The sequence below is a fragment of the Macrosteles quadrilineatus genome, unplaced genomic scaffold (assembly GCF_028750875.1).
Source record: "Macrosteles quadrilineatus isolate MER2022 unplaced genomic scaffold, UCM_ALF_1.0 Scaffold_7__1_contigs__length_78375512, whole genome shotgun sequence".
NCBI lineage: Eukaryota > Metazoa > Arthropoda > Insecta > Hemiptera > Cicadellidae > Macrosteles > Macrosteles quadrilineatus.
In genome coordinates this window covers 8,077,575-8,098,649 of record NW_026542600.1, presented here as the reverse complement: position 1 = coordinate 8,098,649, position 21,075 = coordinate 8,077,575, and the positions used below count along the sequence as shown (strand labels likewise).

Below are 21,075 nucleotides of genomic sequence, written 5' to 3'. Positions count from 1 at the left end.
GTTGAGTAGGTGTTACATTGAATATATTTGTGTAAGCAAACTACATGAAAAACAGTTTTATTTGATTTACACATTGAAAAATAAATAGTACACAAGAAGGAGCGCACTACAGATTGGCCACATATATAAAAGGAATACAATTTAAGCAATAACAATAGTCCCAGTTTCCCTCGACCAAAAACAGATAGATTGTTGTACACTCTTTCTGTGCGGAAATGGCATTTTATTTTTCAAAACCCAAAGGGTTCAAGGGAGAGCAAAATGTATTTTCAGCTAAAAACTTCATTTAATTTTTGTTTTGTTTTTTTAATATTACAGTGAACCTTGACAACCAGATTCTTAAAAATGATAGAAATTTTAAATTTATTGAATCATAGGTAGTGTTAAATATATGTTTTTAAGTATTTTATGGCAACAATTAAAGTGTGTCTTAATAATATGATCATAATATGTCCTCAAGTCTTACTAACAAGGTTCTACTTCTGCTCCACAAACTCTGCATGTTTGGAAAACAAATTAACTGACTTTGGATAATTCTGTTTTGAAGAAGCTATATTAACATGTTTTAGGTTTTGGCTAGTTTTATATTAAAAAATGACCATAGCTGAGTTGAGCCAGTGATAAAAGGTGCTGCTGTTAAGTAGGTATTGTTTCTGCGCTTGAAATGTATGCAACTGATTATAATCTATAGCTTCATTATGGTACATCATGTATTCCTATCTCATAAAAATATCATAGAATAGAGTTGTAACAGTAGCAGGTCTCTTTGGAGAAGAAATTAAGCTTGATAGAAGGGAACTGTAAAGCTAACCTTTTTTATACTTTTAATGCTGGGCTGTCTTTTTAGCCTATGTCACTGGTAAAAATTATTAACATTTCAACACATCAATATTTCATTTTTGACTTTCAATAGTGGGCTGTCTTCTTCAATATCTAAAATCAATTAGTGATAAGTGATACCAAAATTGCTCAATATGAACTTTAAGTCTCAATGGTGGGCTGATTCCGTATTGAATGTCAGTGGTACAAGTTGTAGATAAACAACTCATCAAATAGACTTATTTAACTGTAGTTTTGAGATGAACCACTAACAGAAGATTTTACTTACAGTTATTCCACAAGAAGGCAGGACATGGAGTTTCTGATCAGGGAGTTTATCGCTGCATCGTCAGGTCCAATGTTGGTGCGATCATCTCCAGGCCTGCAGTGCTGCGGTTTGCCTGTAAGTGACAACATCTTTACTTTAAGAGATTGGTAGATTGATAACCAAATAGTGTAGCACAGAGTTTCAAATCGAACAGCCTTGACACACTTAATATTCAGTAAGATTAAAATCTACTTACTTAGTAGTTGGCATGCAAATGTTGACCGGTCTTGATGGACCCACAAGTGCATACGCAAATGTAAATACCCGCAATAGTGCAAAATAACTTTTCCGTGTGTGAATGTGTGTACATATGCGACAAAAGCAGTTTAATAAGATTTATTTTAGGTTTTTCATTTGCTGCTGAAGATGAGCTGTCATAGCTAACATGTACAGTAACCCTACTAGACATTCATTCATTTAGTTTGGTAATTCATTTTCAAGAGATAATCTATTATTTACATGTCTGCCAACTATAAGTAGATTAAAATAAGTAGCACCCAGTCTTTAGACTATTTGTATAATTCGTAGAGAGTTCAATCATAGACAACTTTTTAACTGTGGAGTTAAGTTAGGTTTAGGGATTTGAGAACTGAAATCTTTGCCTCTGTATAAAAATAAACGTGCCAAAACTGGCGTATATTTTACACAAAATACTTAGAATAACACTTATGAAAGCAACAAATTCCCAAAACATTTAACAGATTATTTTTTCCATCGCTCAGTTTTTTTTTTTGAAAATAAAAGTTTTCTTATCAATTTACAATAATTAACATATACCTACAGACCACATTTAGATATACTATACGACACATAGAACACGTACAAGTTTGTATTGTTATACATTTTAAACTGGCAGTGTATACTTTTATATCTCTGGTTGTTCAATTGTTAACAGCTAATATTACCAAGTAATTCCATTTTAGAGACCAAACCAAGCTGTAACTATGTAAAGGACAAAATAATATCTGAATTTGTAAACATTACCAGTCTTTCCACCCAGACTCAGATGCATTTTAGATTCTCTAAAATTAAAAAGATAGAAAAAGCTAGTTGTGAGTTCATTTTGAAACAAACACCACAGAGAAATAGTTTTTGTTTGTCTGTACATTAACAACCATGTTAATTGTAATATTTAAACACTAACATTTAAACATGTAAGGTAAAATATTTATTCAAGTACATTTGTTACATGTTCACATTTATTTAGGTTTGTTTGTTAGTTTCGCTTTTGGAAAGGTTGTGGATGTCAAAATAAACAAAGTTTACCAAACAATAGTTTCTTGCTATTTTACTAGCTAAACGCAAAGGTCAAACATTTCAGGTTTTATTTAAACTTTGCTCTCATTATACATAAATTTGTTAAAATTTTAAATAGTTTTTCATCTATCTACAATGACTCATTTTGATACTGAAGTTTTTTAGAAAATATGAAGTTGTTGATAACGATCATAATTTGTATTTAATGTAAAGTAGTTAGTAATGCTCGGGAAGTGATTCAGTAAGTGGTTTAAATACCTGTGATTGGTAATCCAATTGGTTGCTGTGGCAACTAGTTCACTTAGGAGCCATCGTCAGGCTACAACTACAAGGATAATGTCGGTTCTTCTGCAGTTCATCATAAAATCAGTAAATGGTACAGTACAGATTCCCTGACTCATCAAAAACAATATAAGCATATTTAGTGACTTAATTTATTTTAGTTTTTCAAATATCTGTTAAGAAGGAAAAGTTAGTTTTTAATACAAAAAATAAAAAGAGGACACCCAATTATTAGCGAATTACCCATATGAATAAGCTATTACCGTAGTACTCATGGTAAGACCTGGACCTGGGACAGATTAACTTTTTCGTTTTGAGGTCCCTAGAGGCAAAAAAAAACCACCATCTGTTCCAATTCATATATATATATGTGTGTGTGTCTGTTAGCACGATAACTCGAGCAAAAATGATCCGATTTTGATGACATTTGGTATAAACGTGTAAACCTACATTTATTTAAACGAGTTCGCGAACCAGCATGATCGGACTTGGGAACGGGGTTTTATGGGGTAGAAATAGGTTTTTCTCATTTTTGTCCCTAAAAACACAAAATTTCACAATTTATTTCCAAACCATTTTGTAGAGCTTTAAAAAACAAATAATTTAGTATATTGAAGCGTTTTGTGCGCCTAATGGTTACAGATAAAATTCCAAAAAATTGTAAATTTTAAATTCCCACGTTATTCTTATGGAGAATAAGTCAACTCTTGCAGTTTGCTTGTTTATGAACACATTTAGATCAAATTTGGAAAATGCATTTTCTTATTACTAAACTATTATTATAAAAATACCACTTTTACCCTTTCTGTTGCAGCAAACCTAAGTACTCGTTAAACTAATTATATTTAAATAGTGGATAAATGTGATATTTTTAAGGAGGCATTTTAGTTTAAATCCAATCAGGGAAATGTAAATTTGTTTAGTCTGCAGGTTTACTGCAGGGGGGGTATTATTATTATTATTTTTTTTTTCTTAAACCATAAAACCACACTAAAAATAAATAATGCAAAGTGAATGCATCAAATCACATTTGATCTCATCAGATTTCAGTCTTAGTTTCATGGCATTGCACCCAACTGCATGAGGGAGTTAAAAAGCAACAAATATCCATTGCCTTGGACAGAGTACTTGGCTGTTGTTTTGACCTTGTTTAATCATCTTGGTACATGTTGACATGTAGTCATAGTTGTCTTGGTGGCTCATACGACCAATAACAGGGTCTGCGATCACTCAAGTGAAGAATTATTAGATTTTAGAAGAGGGGAACGGAAATAAATTTGCGGAATGAAAAGTACGGATTGAAAAGTAGCAAATTTTACTTGGGGTTTCTGAAAAGACGGATTTTACTGTTATTAAGCAGAGCAGAAGTTAGATTAGGAATTTAGGTGAGAAATTTAGATGTTTAGTATTATTTAGTTCACAAAAATTAGAAGGGTATAATGGAAATCACTGAAAAGTCACACATTTTCCTGAAAATACATTTTAATTGGGACTAATGGTAAGCACTGAAAAAGTGCTTTTACTGGGGTCGAGGGAAGTGCCAGAAAAATCATATAGATTTGTTTGGGGGTTAGGGGTATTATTACAAAATCGCAAGTCTTACTAGAGGGGTTACGGAAATAACTTAATAATCAACAATTTTACAAGAGGGCAGTACAAATTACTAAAAATCTGATTTTACTAGGGGTGACGTAGCTAAAGTCACATATTTTACTGTGGAATAGTGAAAAAGCACTGAAAAGTCAGGTATTTTTGTAGGTAGTAACTGAAGCTACTGAAAAATCGCAGATTCGGTATGGGAGTAAATGAAGTTATTGTAAAGTCATACTATTTACTATTGGTAGTTTTAATTAGTAAAATGCCTCTGATGTTTGTTGGAGGTTAGAGAAACTACTGAAAATTAACAAAGTTTAGTGGGTGATAATGGAAGGAAAGCAGAATAGGTCTCTAAGACAAAGAAAGCTTTTTAAGCATTGAAGAATTCTGTAATAAAAATGCTAAAAGTTCTTAGAAGTTTGTCAAATTTTAATTCCCTTGTTATAGATATTGATTGTAATAGGTCATTATTTGTGTGGATCAGTGTGCACAGCAAATAGACTTTCAATCTTTGTTTTTTGAAAAATAAATTTGTAAGTGGGTCTGGTTCAGCTAGTAAAGTAAATTTTTTTTTATTTTTAAATGTTTTTCCCTGTATCAAATCCCCTAAAAATAACGGTATCAGCAATCTGACATATACTTTCTCCCATTAGCTTGTTGACAACTCTTATTGAAAGGTCAGCGATGGGAGTAATCATGATATTTTAAAGGAAAAATCACAAAAGATGCAGCAACTTTAGAACCGTAATCTTAAAGCAATAGGGGTTGTACTGTTTCGTTTAGAGTTAAAGAGACAAAACTTTAATCAAAATTGTTTAAGGTGTTTTTCTAAAAATCTGAATTTTCTATTTTACGGGGTTTCATGGGAAAAAATTGTCATTAAAAACTCAAATTAAAGAAAAAAATTAAAAAAAAACTGCCTGGGATACCAAAGATTAGCACCACCATACAGAAATTGGGTGTGGTTTATAGTCTGTATACAAATCCACACACATATCACTTCATAAACAACTTTTTTTCTTCATGGGGCGTAAAAAAAGCCCCATTGAGCGATTGCTGCTCAAAACTCCAATTAAAAAAAGGTTAATGAAAACAATAGGCCTACTTTCTCCATAATACTATGTAGGTAGAAAAAGTAAACAAACAAATTAACAATTACCATTCTTGACAAAAATTACCTAGAAATTTGGAATAGCAAAACCTAACAATGCAACTGCAAGTGACAGATGAAATGTCACCTTAATTAGAATGAACTCAATGAACTTAATTAGAATGCCACTCAAAACTCCAATTAAAAAACGTTAATGAAAACAATACTTTCTCCATAATACTATGTAGGTGGAAAAAGTCAACAAACAAATTATCAATTACTATTCTTGACAACAAATAACCTAGAAATTTGGAATAGCAAAACTTTACAATGCAACTGCAAGTGACAGATGAAATGCCACCTTAATTAGAATGAACTCAATGAACTTAATTAGAATGCTACTCATAACTCCAATTAAAAAATGTTAATGAAAACAATACTTTCTCCATAATACTATGTAGGTGGAAAAAGTAAACAAACAAATTATCAATTACGATTCTTGACAAAAATTACCTAGAAATTCGGAACCTTACAATGCAACTGCAAGTTACAGATGAAATGCCACCTTAATTAGAATGAACTCAATGAACTTAATTAGAATGCCACTCAAAACTCCAATTAAAAAACGTTAATGAAAACAATACTTTCTCCATAGTACTATGTAGGTGGAAAAAGTAAACAAATTATCAATTACCATTCTTGACAAAAGTTACCTAGAAATTTGGAATAGCAAAACCTAACAATGCAACTGCAAGTGACAAATGAATTGCCACCTTAATTAGAATGGATTCAATGAACTTAATTAGAATGCCACTCAAAACTCCAATTAAAAAACGTTAATGAAAACAATACTTTCTACATAATACTATGTAGGTGGAAAAAGTAAACAAACAAATTAACAATTACCATTCTTGACAATAATTACCTAGAAATTTAGAATAGCTATAAAAACTTACAATGCAACTGTAAGTGACAGATGAAATGCCACCTTAATTAGAATGAACTCAATGAACTTAATTAGAATGCCACTCAAAACTCCAATTAAAAAATGTAATGAAAACAGTACTTTCTCCATAATACTATGTAGGTGGAAAAAGTAAACAAACAAATTATCAATTACCATTCTTGACAACAAATTACCTAGAAATTTGGAATAGCAAAACTTAACAATGCAACTGCAAGTGACAGATGAAATGCCACCTTAATTAGAATGAACTTAATTAGAATGCCACTCAAAACTCCAATTAAAAAACAATAATGAAAACAATACTTTCTCCATAATACTATGTAGGTGGAAAAAGTAGACAAACAAATTATCAATCACATTCTTGACAACAAATTACCTAGAAATTCGGACTACCGATAAAACCTAACAATTCAACTGCAAGTGACAGATGGTGAAATGTCACCTTAATTAGAATGAGCTCAATGAACTTAATTAGAATGCCACTCAAAACTCCAATTAAAAAATGTAATGAAAACAGTACTTTCTCCATAATACTATGTAGGTGGAAAAAGTAAACAAACAAATTATCAATTACCATTCTTGACAACAAATTACCTAGAAATTTGGAATAGCAAAACCTAACTAATGCAACTGCAAGTGACAGATGAAATGCCACCTTAATTAGAATGCCACTCAAACTCCAATTAAAAAACGTCAATGAAAACAATACTTTCTCCATAATACTATGTAGTGGAAAAAGTAAATAAACAAATTATCAATTACCATTCTTGACAACAAATTACCTAGAAATTTGGAATAGCAAAACCTAACAATGCAACTGCAAGTGACAGATGAAATGCCACCTTAATTAGAATGAACTCAATGAACTTAATTAGAATGCCACTCAAAACTCCAATTAAAAAACGTTAATGGAAACAATACTTTCTCCATAACACTATGTAGGTGGAAAAAGTAAACAAATTATCAATTACCATTCTTGACAACAAATTACCTAGAAATTTGGAATAGCAAAACCTAACAATGCAACTGCAAGTGACAGATGAAATGCCACCTTAATTAGAATGAACATGTCAAAAATGCTAACATCAACTTGAGCCAAAAGAGGTAAGCTATGATGTTGCTGAGCTTTCATGACAGTTTTAATTAGTTTCGTATCACATATGAAGAGCCCTTTGCCAGAACAACATGGCTGGCTAATTAATCTAATCTAGACCATTGCCCTACCCTATGCAATCCTGATATCACTATTTGCTACATTGTTATTGTGCTGCATTGATATTGAAACTGCTCTGGTATTGCACAATATTTTGTCTGCCAAAAGATGATTTGTGTTGTTATGAGTAGTAGGTTTGCTTATGCTTTTTATGGGGTTTTTTAGGGGAAAATGTGTACCTATATGATACAAAAATATTGTACAGTATGTGTTTTCAGCACTTTGACTAATATTCTTATTAACAACAGTTTAGTATGACGTGGATCATTTTATGCTAGTTATGGTTTTTATCAAGAACATAATTTCGTTACTGGAGGCCTGGGTTCAAATCCCCCAAATCACCAATGTTTAGCATAGTGATTGTGCGTTGACCCTGTGGTTCGAATCCCTCTTTAAGCTGAAGGTCGGCATATTTAGTTAAAAAAAATGATTAGGTGATGAGATCTTTTTAGAGCACTTCATTTAGATTAACTAAATGATAATGTTTTACTGCTAAACATTGTATGGCTATGATACAATATTATATGTATGATATTACTATGCTAGTTTATGCATTTAACCAAATGTTCATTCGTGGAATTATTTAAAAAAATGCAATTGGATTTTAAAATTATTTTTTGCTTATCACATATTTCATGCTTTCTTGTCATATTGTGAAAAACACCATGGTAAAACGGCAAAAAAGGAATTAACGAACAAAAAATACCTCTGTGTATCTAATGTATGTTTTATATCACATATTGTAAACAACAATTAGATTAAAACACTTAGAAATGGAAGTTGACAAACACACACAGAAAACACAAACCACAATATATTTTGGGCCAAAAAAAAAATATTTGTGGTGCACGTGCGAAGTAGGGCCTTATCAAACCATCAGACTAAGTGCCTTACCAGATTTTGACTTAAATATTTCCTTAAACATGTTCGATTTATGTCCTATTTAAATAACATTAGGTTAAATGAGTACTTTTTGCTGCTACAGTATATTTAGCTTTTAGCTGCTATTGTATATTTTGACCCTGACAAAATATTAATTTGACAAATTTTTAGCAAACAAGTTTAAATTGAAACATGATACACATAGGAAAATATCAACTAGACTGCACAACATGAGACTTAACAACACATATCAAAAAAGTATTCCCCACACCACACGGTGGAATTTTAGGTGTCAGAACTGGACATTTAATTAAGGATAGAAAATTTCAGAATTGCGTCGATATAAAACTGCGCGGTTTCCGCAACTTGGTATCTCCATCGCTTCTGATATTGGTTTTGAAGGACAACGGTCATTTTATTAAATTCCCCGATAAACATTTAATATTGTTCACTTCAGCAGCAAAAAATCAATGTCTAGATATTATTTCATTCGGGATTTGAATATGACTGATTGGAATATAATTTTTATTCTACAAAGAAATAAAGCTTGGTCTCATGGCATGACAACTGAATGTGAAAACCCTCACTGCAGCAAACCTGTAGACTAAGCGAATTTCCAATTGGATAGTTGGATTTTCACTATAGTATTACCTTATAATTTTGTAAGACATTCCCCATTTAAATAACATGGAGCTTTGAGTACAGCACATATTGTTGTAAAGGTTTTTTTTTCAAGATTTTATACCTCGGTTCAATTAAATTTTCCAACTTTTATCAAAATACATTTAGAAACAAGCAAACTTCAATGCTCAAAAACACAAGAATTAGCTAAAACTCTAACAAAAACATACAGTGGTTGTTTAAAATTATACTTTAGTTTTCAAAAACTTGTTTAAGTAATGATCACAAAATGTATGTATCTGTCTTAATGTGTTTCTCTTTGTACCATTTTAGCGAATTTTCCATATAGGGAATAAGCTATTACCGTAGGACCTAGACCCGGGACCGATTTACCTTTTCGTTTTGAGGTCCCCATTGACCAAAAACACCCTCCGTTCAAATTCATATTTATATATATATATGTCCGTTAGCGCGATAACTCAAACAAAAATGATCCGATTTTGATTAAATTTGATACAAACGTGTAAACCTACGTTTATTCGAACGTGTTCGCGAACCAGCATGATCGGACTATGGGAACGGGGGATTTTGGGGGGTTTTATGCGGTAAAAATTTGTTTTCCCATTTTGACCCTAAAAACACAAAATTTCACAATTTCTTCTTTGTACCAATTTGTATAACTTAAAAAAAAAAATAATTATGTATGATGAAGTGTTGTTGTAGCCTTACGGTTACGGAGATAATTCAAAAAGATTTAAATTAATTATGTGTGTGTGCTTATGGAGAATAAATAAACTGTTGTAGTTTGCTTGTTTATGTTTGGATTTTAATCAAATGAGACAATTTTGTTTACATCATACTAAGCTATCAACATTTCAATAAAAAAACACCACAATACCTTCCCTGTAGCAGCAAACCTAAGTACAAATTAAAATTAATGTTATTTAAATAGGAAATAAATCTGAAAATGTTAAGGGAATATTTTAGTAGAAATCCAGTCAGGAAAATGAAAATTCGCCTAGTCTGCAGGTTTGCTGAGGCGGGGGTATTTATTATGAGTATTGGATAACTCCTTAAAAACAAATATACCTAAAGGAATAAAAACACTACAAGAATTGTGTAAACAATTTAAACAAAAATGTACATTGAAGATTTTGTGAATAGTCATATTTTGTATCTGTTCATGAATGATCATCAGTTATGTATCTGACTGAAGTTTCTCACGGTATCATTGATATGATTGGCAGTCAGACACAAAATTACGTCTTGTAACACTAGTTACTGACACCGACCACAAACTTATCTATCCGACATCGATACTTGAATGGTTTCTCTTGTCTTGCAAAACCTTCACTCATCCCAAACGTTCTGTTCAAATGTCTAGAGAAACAAAACTGAAGAAATAATACTCTTGAGAAAATTGTAAAACTAATATTCCAAACATAAATATTCGCATATTACAGGGTTAGTATTATTGTTATATTTCACGCTTTAAACAAGTACATTGTATAGGTTTTTATGTATTATAATATCAAACATTATATTTATATTGTATATTTTTATTTTATGTATTTCTTTCGTTTTCAAACTGTAAAACAAAAATACTATATTTACTGCTATTTTGGTATCATAATTTTATTAAAATAAAAATAATAATTGATTTTGTATAAATTAGGGAATAAAACTAATTTTTATATAAGCCCACTCTATAGCCCAGTATTTCGTAATCCCTTTAAATTTAGTTTCGTGCATGTTCCATTTCATAAATCTATTTCAAGTTGTTAAAATATTCAGTCAATAGATGTAATGAGCAATCAATTATATTTTTGTTAATAATTATAATTCATAACCATCGTAATTATTAAAATTCACGGCTTGCAATTAACTAAACCGTGGTTAAATCAATTATAATATTATCGGTAACAGTTAATTGATATTAATTAGCATATGAAATATTTTGCGAGCAATTAAACTACAATCCATTAAAAATTGAAAAAAATATAGAATTTGTAATGAAGTGTTTCAGAAAACCTGAGGTAAACACCAGGAAAGGTACTCGGTGACATGAGGGAAAAGTACTGAGGGAAAGACCTGAGGGAAAGTACCAGGAAAAGGTGCTCAGTAACCCGAGGGAAAAGTTCTGAGGGAAAGTGCTGAGGAAAAAGTGCGCAGGACTTTCGCTGGGTACTGGGTACCTTCCCTCACTCTCGAAGCACTTCCTGGCCCTATATAAGGAGCATCCTTGGGGGACTTCGTCAGTTGGGCCTCCGGGCCTGCCCCCGCCGGTAGGCGCCACCGGTGGGTCCCTTCCCCGCACTAGAGGCGTGTTGAGCTCGGTGCTTCCCGTCCCCCAGCACTAGAGGCGTGTTGAGCTCGGTGCTTCCCGTTCCTCCGCACTAGAGGCGTGTTGAGCTCGGTGCTTCCCGTTCCTCCGCACTAGAGGCGTGTTGAGCTCGGTGCATCCCGTCCCCCAGCACTAGAGGCGTGTTGAGCTCGGTGCTTCCCGTCCCCCAGCACTAGAGGCGTGTTGAGCTCGGTGCTTTCCGTTCCCCAGCACTAGAGGCGTGTTGAGCTCGGTGCATTCCGTCCCCGCACTAGAGGCGTGTTGAGCTCGGTGCATTCCGTTCCCGTACTAGAGGCGTGTTGAGCCCGGTACATTCCGTTACTGTACTAGAGGCGTGTTGAGCCCGGTACATTCCGTCCCCGCACTAGAGGCGTGTTGAGCTCGGTGCATTCCGTCCCCCAGCACTAGAGGCGTGTTGAGCTCGGTGCTTTCCGTTCCCCAGCACTAGAGGCGTGTTGAGCTCGGTGCATTCCGTCCCCGCACTAGAGGCGTGTTGAGCTCGGTGCATTCCGTTCCCGTACTAGAGGCGTGTTGAGCCCGGTACATTCCGTTCCGGCACTAGAGGCGTGTTGAGCCCGGTGCAGCTGGTTGGCGTGTTGAGCCCCAGCATCCGTTTATTTCAGTTTAAGTCCCCGGTGGCCAATGGAGCTGCCTCCCGGGACCATGAATCCGTATGGAGGGGGATTAAGAGGCCCACCTCCACTATGTAAGAAGAGTGCCGTCTAGGAGAGATGGCAGTCGACATCCGTCAGCGTTGCTGGCGACATCGCGAGGAGCTGCTGCGCTTGGGACAGCGATCCGCCCAGCACTTCTCGGGCAGTCCGCATCCGACAGTGGGACAGGCGACCTTGTAAGGAGCTGCTGCGTTTGGGCTCTGGTTGGTGAGCCGCCCAGCACTTCTCGAGACAGAGGAGCCGACGTCCGACAGCGAGACTGGTGGCATCGTGTGGAGCTGCTGCGTTTGGGCTCTGGTTGGTGAGCCGCCCAGCACTTCCCGAGACGGAGCCAGTTAGAGGACTGCAGGAGCTGAGAGAAGAGGACTGCAGGAGCCGAGAGGAGAGGACTGCAGGAGCCGAGAGGAGAGGACTGCAGGAGCCGAAAGGAGAGAACTGCAGGAGCCGAGGAGAGGACTACAGGAGCCAAGGAGAGGACTGCAGGAGCCGTGAGAAAAGGTCTGCCTGAACCGAGAGGAGAAGGGTAGAGCCGTGCTGTTAGGACTCCTGAGAGCCGTGGAGCAAGTGGGAGAAGCCACAGGTTGGGCTTCACGAACAGAAGAGATTTGTATATATTGTGTATAGTTTTTGTGTAAATAGTCCTGAAATAATAAATGTGTTGTAATCCATGCAAGTGTTCAGTCAATCTGAGTCCTAAAATCCCCGAAAAGGTCTGAATGCTGTACAAAGGTAAAAACCTGAGAAAGTACGTTACAAATTAAATATACAGGGTGGCTGGTCATCAGTGTGACAAAATTTTTTGGCGTAAGTACAAAGTAAATGCAGTGTAATGATGCATATAAAAGATTCCAAGTCCAAAAATTAGCTTCCCAAAGAATTATTTTATGTTTTTCAAAAATAACTATGTTTTTAAACTGAATACAGCTATTTCTCAATTACCTGTAAATGGATTTGAGTAGACAATGTCAGTTTCGTGTTCTACATTAAATTTTGAATAAGAATAATATAAAATGACGGAGGATAAGTTGTAAAAACCCCATTGTAAATATATTCAAAGATAAAAATTAAGAGGTTTGATAACAATTTAAAAAAACATTGGTCTATTTTATTTGTTCACACCCTGTATGCAAGAAAGTGTCCGAATATGTTAAAAACTGCGCCATTTTATAAGCTTTCTAACCATATGCTACACTATTGAGGTTTAGATATTCTGAAGTTTGTTTTAGTGGTTTGAATACCAGAAAACAGGGAACTTTTTTACTGTTTTTACTGTTCAAGCTGAAACAAAAATACAACTTTTGCTTAATACATGCCGGCTTTCTATGTTTTAAATGTTAAAGACACCATGCTTTGTAGTCTTCAAACCATTAAAGCGTACATAAGCAGACATAAAGCTCAATAGTGTAGCATATGGTTGGAAAGCTTATAAAATGGCGCAGTTTTTAACATATTCCGACACTTTCTTGTATACAGGGTGTGAAAAATGCAATAGACCATTGTTTTAAAAATTTTTATCAAACATCTTAATTTTTATCTTTGAATCTATTTACAATGGAGTTTTTACAACTGATCCTCCGTCATTTTCTATCATTCTTATTCAAAATTTAATGTAGAACACGAAAATGACATTTTATACTCAAATTTATTTACAGGTAATTGAGAAATAGTTGTATTAAGTTTGAAAACATAGCTATTTTTGAAAAACATAAAATAATTCTTTGGGAAGCTAATTTTTGGACTTGGAACCTTTTCTATGCATCAAACACTGCATTTACTTTGTAATTACGCCAAAAAAATGTTGTCACACTGATACAACCAGCCACCCAGTATATTTTAATCCGAATATATACGTAGAGTGCATTATGATTACTATGGCTTTAAATTAAAAAAATAATTAACCCATGGCAACAATAGAATTAAACGTATCGCCTGCAATGTAGATTCCACTAACCGCCATTCAGCAATGCTCTGCTGTTGTCGCTTCATTTATGAAGGCGTGCACAAATCTATAGGAAGCCGTCGGATATTACTGATGGAAGCCCCAGTCAATCAAAATCCGTTAATATGTTTATCTGTGGCATATTCAGCTCGATTTTCACATATTTTCTACATGGTTTGTTTAACTGTTCGAATTTACAGTATGTCTTATAATTGGTGAATTATTAATAATGTTAAAACTTTGTTTTCGAATATAATGTAAACGATTATTTGGTAATTAAATTGTGTAAGTATTTAATTGAATGTAAAGGCAATGTGTTATTTATGAATGTTTAATTGTATAAAACGATACAACATGGCAACGTATACATTGTTTGTTAAAAAAATAACGTGTAATAATAATAATATTATTATTATTGTTTAAAGACGAAGTATGGTTTGTTTTGTAGAATAAAAATATATAAAATGTGAGAACTTATGTATATTCGTGCAATACTAGACAATGACTTCAAACAAATCATTATTAGTGTTGTGAGAAGTTAGTGGGAAAGTTAAGCTAACTAACTTATGGTGCCAATAAATTCTTGCAAAAAAATGTTATTTGTTTGAAGAAAAATCTTATATTTTTAACTCACTGTTTACTCCAAATATTTTTACAAATAGATTCAATCACAATCTCGAGTCATTGGACTATTTCACTATTTGAAACGGATTAGAGTAAATTATGGGTCTTAGGTTTATAATATGTTTGGATGACGAATGTGTTTAGTGTACTAGATTTGTTAAAACAAAAATTTGAGTTTTTTTTTTTTAATACAACATTTGACAATTATTAATTGAATTATATAAACTAAGATAAAAATCGACTGTGATTTTTCTTATATAATTGACATGTATACAAAAAGATTTAGCTTTAAGCGAATTTCCCCTATAGGGAATAAGCTATTACCGTAGTACTCATGGTAAGACCTGGACCCGGGACCGATTTACTTTTTCGTTTTGAGGCCCCTAGAGGCCAAAAACACCATCCGTTCAAATTCATATATATATATGTGTGTCCGTTAGCGCGATAACTCGAGCAAAAATCGACCGATTTTGATTAAATTTCGTACAAACGTGTAAACCTACGTTTATTCGAACGAGTTCGCGAACCACTATGATCGGACTATGGGAACAGGGGTTTATGGGGGTTTTATGGGGTAAAAATTGGTTTTTCCCATTTTGACCCTAAAAACTTGAAATTCAGCCATTTCTTTCCAAACCATTTTGTAGAGCTTAAAAAACAAATAATTTTGTATATTGAAGCGTTATTATGCGCCTAACGGTTACAGAGAAAATTCCAAAAATTTGTAAATTTAAAATCCCCATGTTATTCTTATGGAGGATAAGTAGACTGTTGTAGGTTGTTTGTTTATGAACATATTTTGTTCAAATTTAGAAAATTCATTCATTTTATACTATACTAAACTATTAACATTTAAAAAAAACACCTTTTTACCCTCCTTGTTGCAGCAAAACCAAGTACTCGTTAAACTAATGTTATTTAAATAGGGAATAAATGTGATATTTTTAGACATTTTAGTGTAAACCCAATCAGTCAAATGGAAATTCGTTTAGTCTGCAGATTTGCTGCGGCGGGGGTATTTTTCTTTGTTGAATACAAATTAATTTTCAATCAGTACTATTTTGCCTCGTATGAAATCATATCTAGACGTCGAACTGTTTGCGTAGGGCAACCGCTGAAGTGGCAACAATATTAAAGGTTTATCACGGAATTTAATAAAACGACTGTTATCCTTCAAAACCAATATCAGAAGCGATGAAGATACCAAGTTGCGACAACCGCACAGTTTTATATCGATGCAATTCTGAAATTTGCTATCCTTAATTAAATATCCAGTTCTGACACCTACAATTTCATCGTGTGGGGAACACGTTTTTGCGATGTGTGGATGAAATTTAGTTGACCAGTCAGCAATGATATTTTTCAATATTTGTCATGTTTCAATTAGTATTTTGATTGAAAAAATGAGTTCCAGGTAATTGATAATAATTTGTATAGCAAAACACTTAACAACCCAAGACAATTTTTTTTCGAGTACAGATTTTTAAATTGTGGTGCTCCTGTCCAGTTTTCCATTTTTTTTCTCTCTAGCAGTACACGTATTTCCAAAACCAAACCTGACCTTAAATTATACATAATATATTCTAGACTGATGGTAACGATTCATTGTTGTCTATTGTGAATTAAAGAGTGTTACCATAGTTGCATTCATTATTAAATAGAAACCGATGTAAATCGTTCGTTTATAGAACTTCTCTGTAGATTTCTGTAAAGGAGCATTTTGAAAAATAATTTTGGGAGCATTTTTAAAAATAATTTTGGTACAATTTTAATGACGTGACTGATATAGCTAGTTCAGAGATTGGGACTTCTGTTTTGGGGGTACTGGGTTAAAATCCCGCTAGTTATGGGGAATTTGATATGGGATAATTTCGTCACCCGATAGTTTAGAACCTACCTTAAACCTAAAACCTATGGTCGATTAATCTAGAAAACAAAATAGATCAGATCTCTCAGACTTGGAGAAAACTCGTTGTAAGTAGAACTCGGTTCACTAAAGTGCACTTTCATAGTTAATGATCAATTACTCCAGCCATCTTTATTGGAAAAACGATTAAATGATATATTTTTCCATAGGTTTACATTATACCAGTGACATTAATTGTTGGAAAATCTTCTATACCCACTATAACCAGTTGTGTTGTGTGGACAGAGGGAAAATATTTGAAATTTGCTATCACTATTACTCAGTCAACCTTAAAAAAACCGCTCTATGTCGATGTTGTGTCACTAGAATTAATATACAGTACATGAAAGTACTGTACTATGAATTGAATAAAAATTAAATTACAGTTAGGGATATTCTTGTGTATTAATATAAAGAAAAAAAACATTACTGTATTGAGTGAAATCCGTCTTGCATAAAATATACCAAACTTCAAACTAAGGATTTATTATTTGTTAAATAATATACTGTACTAGTGCACCTGTCGCTCGAATTCGAGCAATGGCAAAGTATTACAGGAGTTATTTCAAAACTAATAACAGTAATTATTTCCGATTACAAGAGTCAACTCAAAGATAATGTAATCAATCACTCCAGTAGTCATCGAAACTGAAAACGAACTCACTCTGAAAACGTGTGTGTATCATGTGTTTGCTATGAACAGCTGTAATTAATTTAAATTATTCGTCTGTTTAAGTAAACAAAATCTTTTCTTCATAACAAATACATTGAGATTTTGATGGCCTTTGGGGCAAAGCCCGAGAACTTTTATCACAGGAATTGGTGAAAGTTGGCGTATACACAAAAAATACTTAATTTTGACACATCGTTTGTAAAAATCCGTCCATTATTAACGAAGGAGTAGTTTTTCGTAGTAACGCCTTCATGTATGGTTGGAAAGCTTATAAAACTGCGCAGTTTTTAACATATTCCGACACTTTCTTGTATACAGGGTGTGAACAAATGCAATAGACCAAAGTTTTATAAATTGTTATCAATCATCTTAATTTTTATCTTTGAATCTATTTACAATGGAGTTTTTACAACTGATCCCCGTCATTTTCCATTATTCTTATTCAAAATTTAATGTAGAACACGAAAATGACATTATCTACTCAAATCCATTTACAGGTAATTGACAAATTGTTGTATTAAGTTTAAAAACATATTTATTTTTGAAAAAATAAGATAATTCTTTGGGAAGATAATTTTTAGACTTGGTACCTTTTATATGCATCATCATACTGCATTTACTTTGTACTTACACCAAAAATTTGTGTCACTCTGAGTACCAATCACCATGTATAAGGATTTGTTTGTATTTTTAAATGCGTTCTTAGTTCGAATAAAAAAAATATTTACTGTAAAGTAAAAAAAGATTGAAAATAAATTCTGAATCCGGTTGAAATTTTGCCAATGATTCATTTACACGTCATTTTTTTACCTGACAACTAGAAAAAACTTTTACCACTCATTATATTAAACCATTTTAAACTAGACATTTGCTTATTACAAAATATAATGTATTTAACCTTAGCAGTGAACAGGCAAAACAAAAAAAGTAAATAGAGCCAAGATATTTACAAGTCGAAATGCAAGAGTATTAGAACCGAGCCCTGGTAGCTGCATTGTAACGGTAATTGTGGCGTTTTAAAACACGGTAAGCGATTACAGTCTTGGGGTAGGTCGGGGCATCGTCCTCTGTTGGGAGGGTGGGGGGTAAAACTACCCCTACCACTGCAACGTGCACCAGTAGACTTATCGGCGTTGTCGACGATTTTGTATTTCATTAGTGGTCTGGGATTGCACTTTGGGGTGGGATCGATTGAATTTGATTGTAATGGTTAATGGAATAGAAAATTTTGTATTTGAAAATAAACTGGCCTTTTGTTTTCAAATTCGAACGTAAATATGTTGTCAAAGTTCGTAGATTGGGATAGTGCAGGTGTTGAATTTAATTTGTAATTAATAGAATACATATTTCTTTTTTGGCAATGTTTACAAATTTTTAGAGCAATGATTTTCGTCGTCCCTTAAAGACTGCTCAATGGAGTAGAAGAAGGACCATAATTAGAATTTTATTGTAACATTTGTAATACAAAATAACATTATATTGTTTTTGGAAAAATAAATATTGTTGATAATGTTTACAACGTTGACAAAATTTACTTGCGTTGATTCTCTAAGAGTGCAAAATACGTTGAGGGTGGGAATGGGTTCGAAATTGGATTTTACTACAATAAATTTGTGAAATTTATTTGTGACATTAGGAATACCAAATCACTTGTGTATTTTGATAGTGAACTGAGACGGCTATTTGGAGGTTAAAATATTTACCTACAACCCTTTTATTTTGTTTACAAATGGAGGTTAAAATATTTACCTACAACCCTTTTATTTTGTTTACAAAAGTGTTGTTACAAATTATTTTTTTTATTTTCTTTCGACAAATTTGATTTTTGGTTCCATTAATGAATCAACACTTCACTTTGTGGGTGTTTTAGGAAAATGGGGGCTAGTTAAGTCAATGATTTATAAAAATATGTTTTAATTTACAGCCATAACCCTTGATGGGTATTATACAATATAAATACTACAGCTATGTAGTTATAACGTATATTCAGCGGTTAAGAAAATTTATAATTTATTTCGGCACCACGTAAATAAAGTTTCGAGGATAGCTGAAAAATTCAATGCCTTAAGCCAAAATGGCGGATTTCATATATATGATGTACAGTATACACCATTTTATTTAAAAAATATTCCTTGATGTTTAATTCTTTGACACCGAACAAATACATGCAAAACAATATGTATGCAATGCCGAAATGGATATGGCGCTGTCCAGTTATTTGACAGTACATCATAACCATATTTAAGATACATTTCGTTGAAATGGTTTATTCAAATTCTCTCCCCGGTGTAGACACATAAAATGATGTAGAATAATATAAATTGCATGGATAGGAAATATATATTATCAGATTCTTTTCATTCAAAATTATCACTGTCTACTGTCATTAAAACACTATACAATTCTACTAAACTAAGGAAGGTCACATCTTTATTTTGAAACTCAACTTAAGAATTATTAATTTGTGTAATACTATAAAGCGTTTAAGGTTAAATTTTTTTCAACAGTCCTATCCATATTCCTTATACTCGTTGTAAGAATAATATGTACAGTATATTTTTATGAATGTTAACACAGTGTTTGGGTGTAATCTATATTGAGATAAAGTGTTTTGTTTTATACTGGTAAATTTAATTTTTTTCAAAGCGCTCAACATAGCTTTGGAAAAGTATAGGTCTGTTTAAAGATTATTATACAGTAATAGCCCACTGATATTAAAACAGATTACTATGAATCATTTATCAACTAAGTTTAGTCTAATACTAAAATCTAATTAATAGGACCTAACTAAAGAACAGTATGGAAGTCCTTTTAAAAATTGCGTAACCGAATGTAGAAAAAAACTGACAACTCGGTTGTTTGTCATCCAATATTAACAAACAAGGTCTCATTTGATTTGAATTTGAATTCTCGATCATTTTTATCATGAAAACAATATTCTCAATCTTTACGGTTTTCATGAAATTTGGCATTAAATCATTTAAATGGCTGCCGTATTGAAATGGCTTGAGATATTGGAACGAAATTTGTTAAGCTCTTTTTACCTTCCAAACTACACATTTATACCAATTTTGAAAATTATGTTTTGAATAATTCCCAAGATATAAAATAGTTTTAAAAAATCACAAACAGATCGACAGACAGAAATTTAGGCATTTTAGAGCCATACTTGTATGGCATTTTATGTTTGTCTTATCCTAAGGAACAAGTCTACAAAATATGTTCAGACAATTTCAAAACACCCTGTATATTGTACACATCAGTTGGTTAGGAATACGAGTGATTTTGGCTAGTTCTTTTGTCATCGGCTCGTACCTTTTTACCAACCGCACAAAATGACAATGCATTTTAATTTTTTCCACAACGTAAAAACCCCTTTCGTTGTTACTTAAGTATTTTTTTTTGTATTTTTATTTTATTGTTATTGTATTTTTTAGTACTTTAGTTATTTTATACGTTTTTAACTCTCTTCCATACAAATCGATAAGTTACCTAAAATAACAATATGATGTTTTATATAACTTTAAATTGTCTTCATTCAAGATTTAATTACTTTCTCAAACTCTTAATTTATTTTACTTCATTTAAATAAAAACAAACGCACAAACTCGTTGGATTGAGCTATAAAATTAATTAATGGTTTTCTGTAACAATAATTAACTATTATGATACTTTACGGTGTTTTTTTAGTCTTTTTGCTTACATTGATAGTTTTTTTTCACCGTTTTTAACATGAAACATATGACTCATACAATACTAGTCTAAAACTAAATGACACAGCAAACATAATAATTCAAAGAAGACAGGTGTGAACAATTGATTTACAGTACTGTGAAAAAGTAAGGTGGTAAAGTAGAATG

At 32.9% G+C, this 21,075-nt stretch overlaps 1 protein-coding gene across 1 annotated transcript in view; it reads left to right on the top strand.

The window, feature by feature from the left end:
- LOC128998127 (protogenin B-like) overlaps positions 1-21,075 on the top strand; it is a 145,511-nt gene that overhangs the window by 94,313 nt on the left and 30,123 nt on the right. Inside the window, exon 3 of the mRNA XM_054424126.1 lies at positions 1,111-1,222. Coding sequence (XP_054280101.1) covers positions 1,111-1,222 — 112 coding nt within the window. The remainder of the gene's footprint in view (positions 1-1,110; positions 1,223-21,075) is intronic.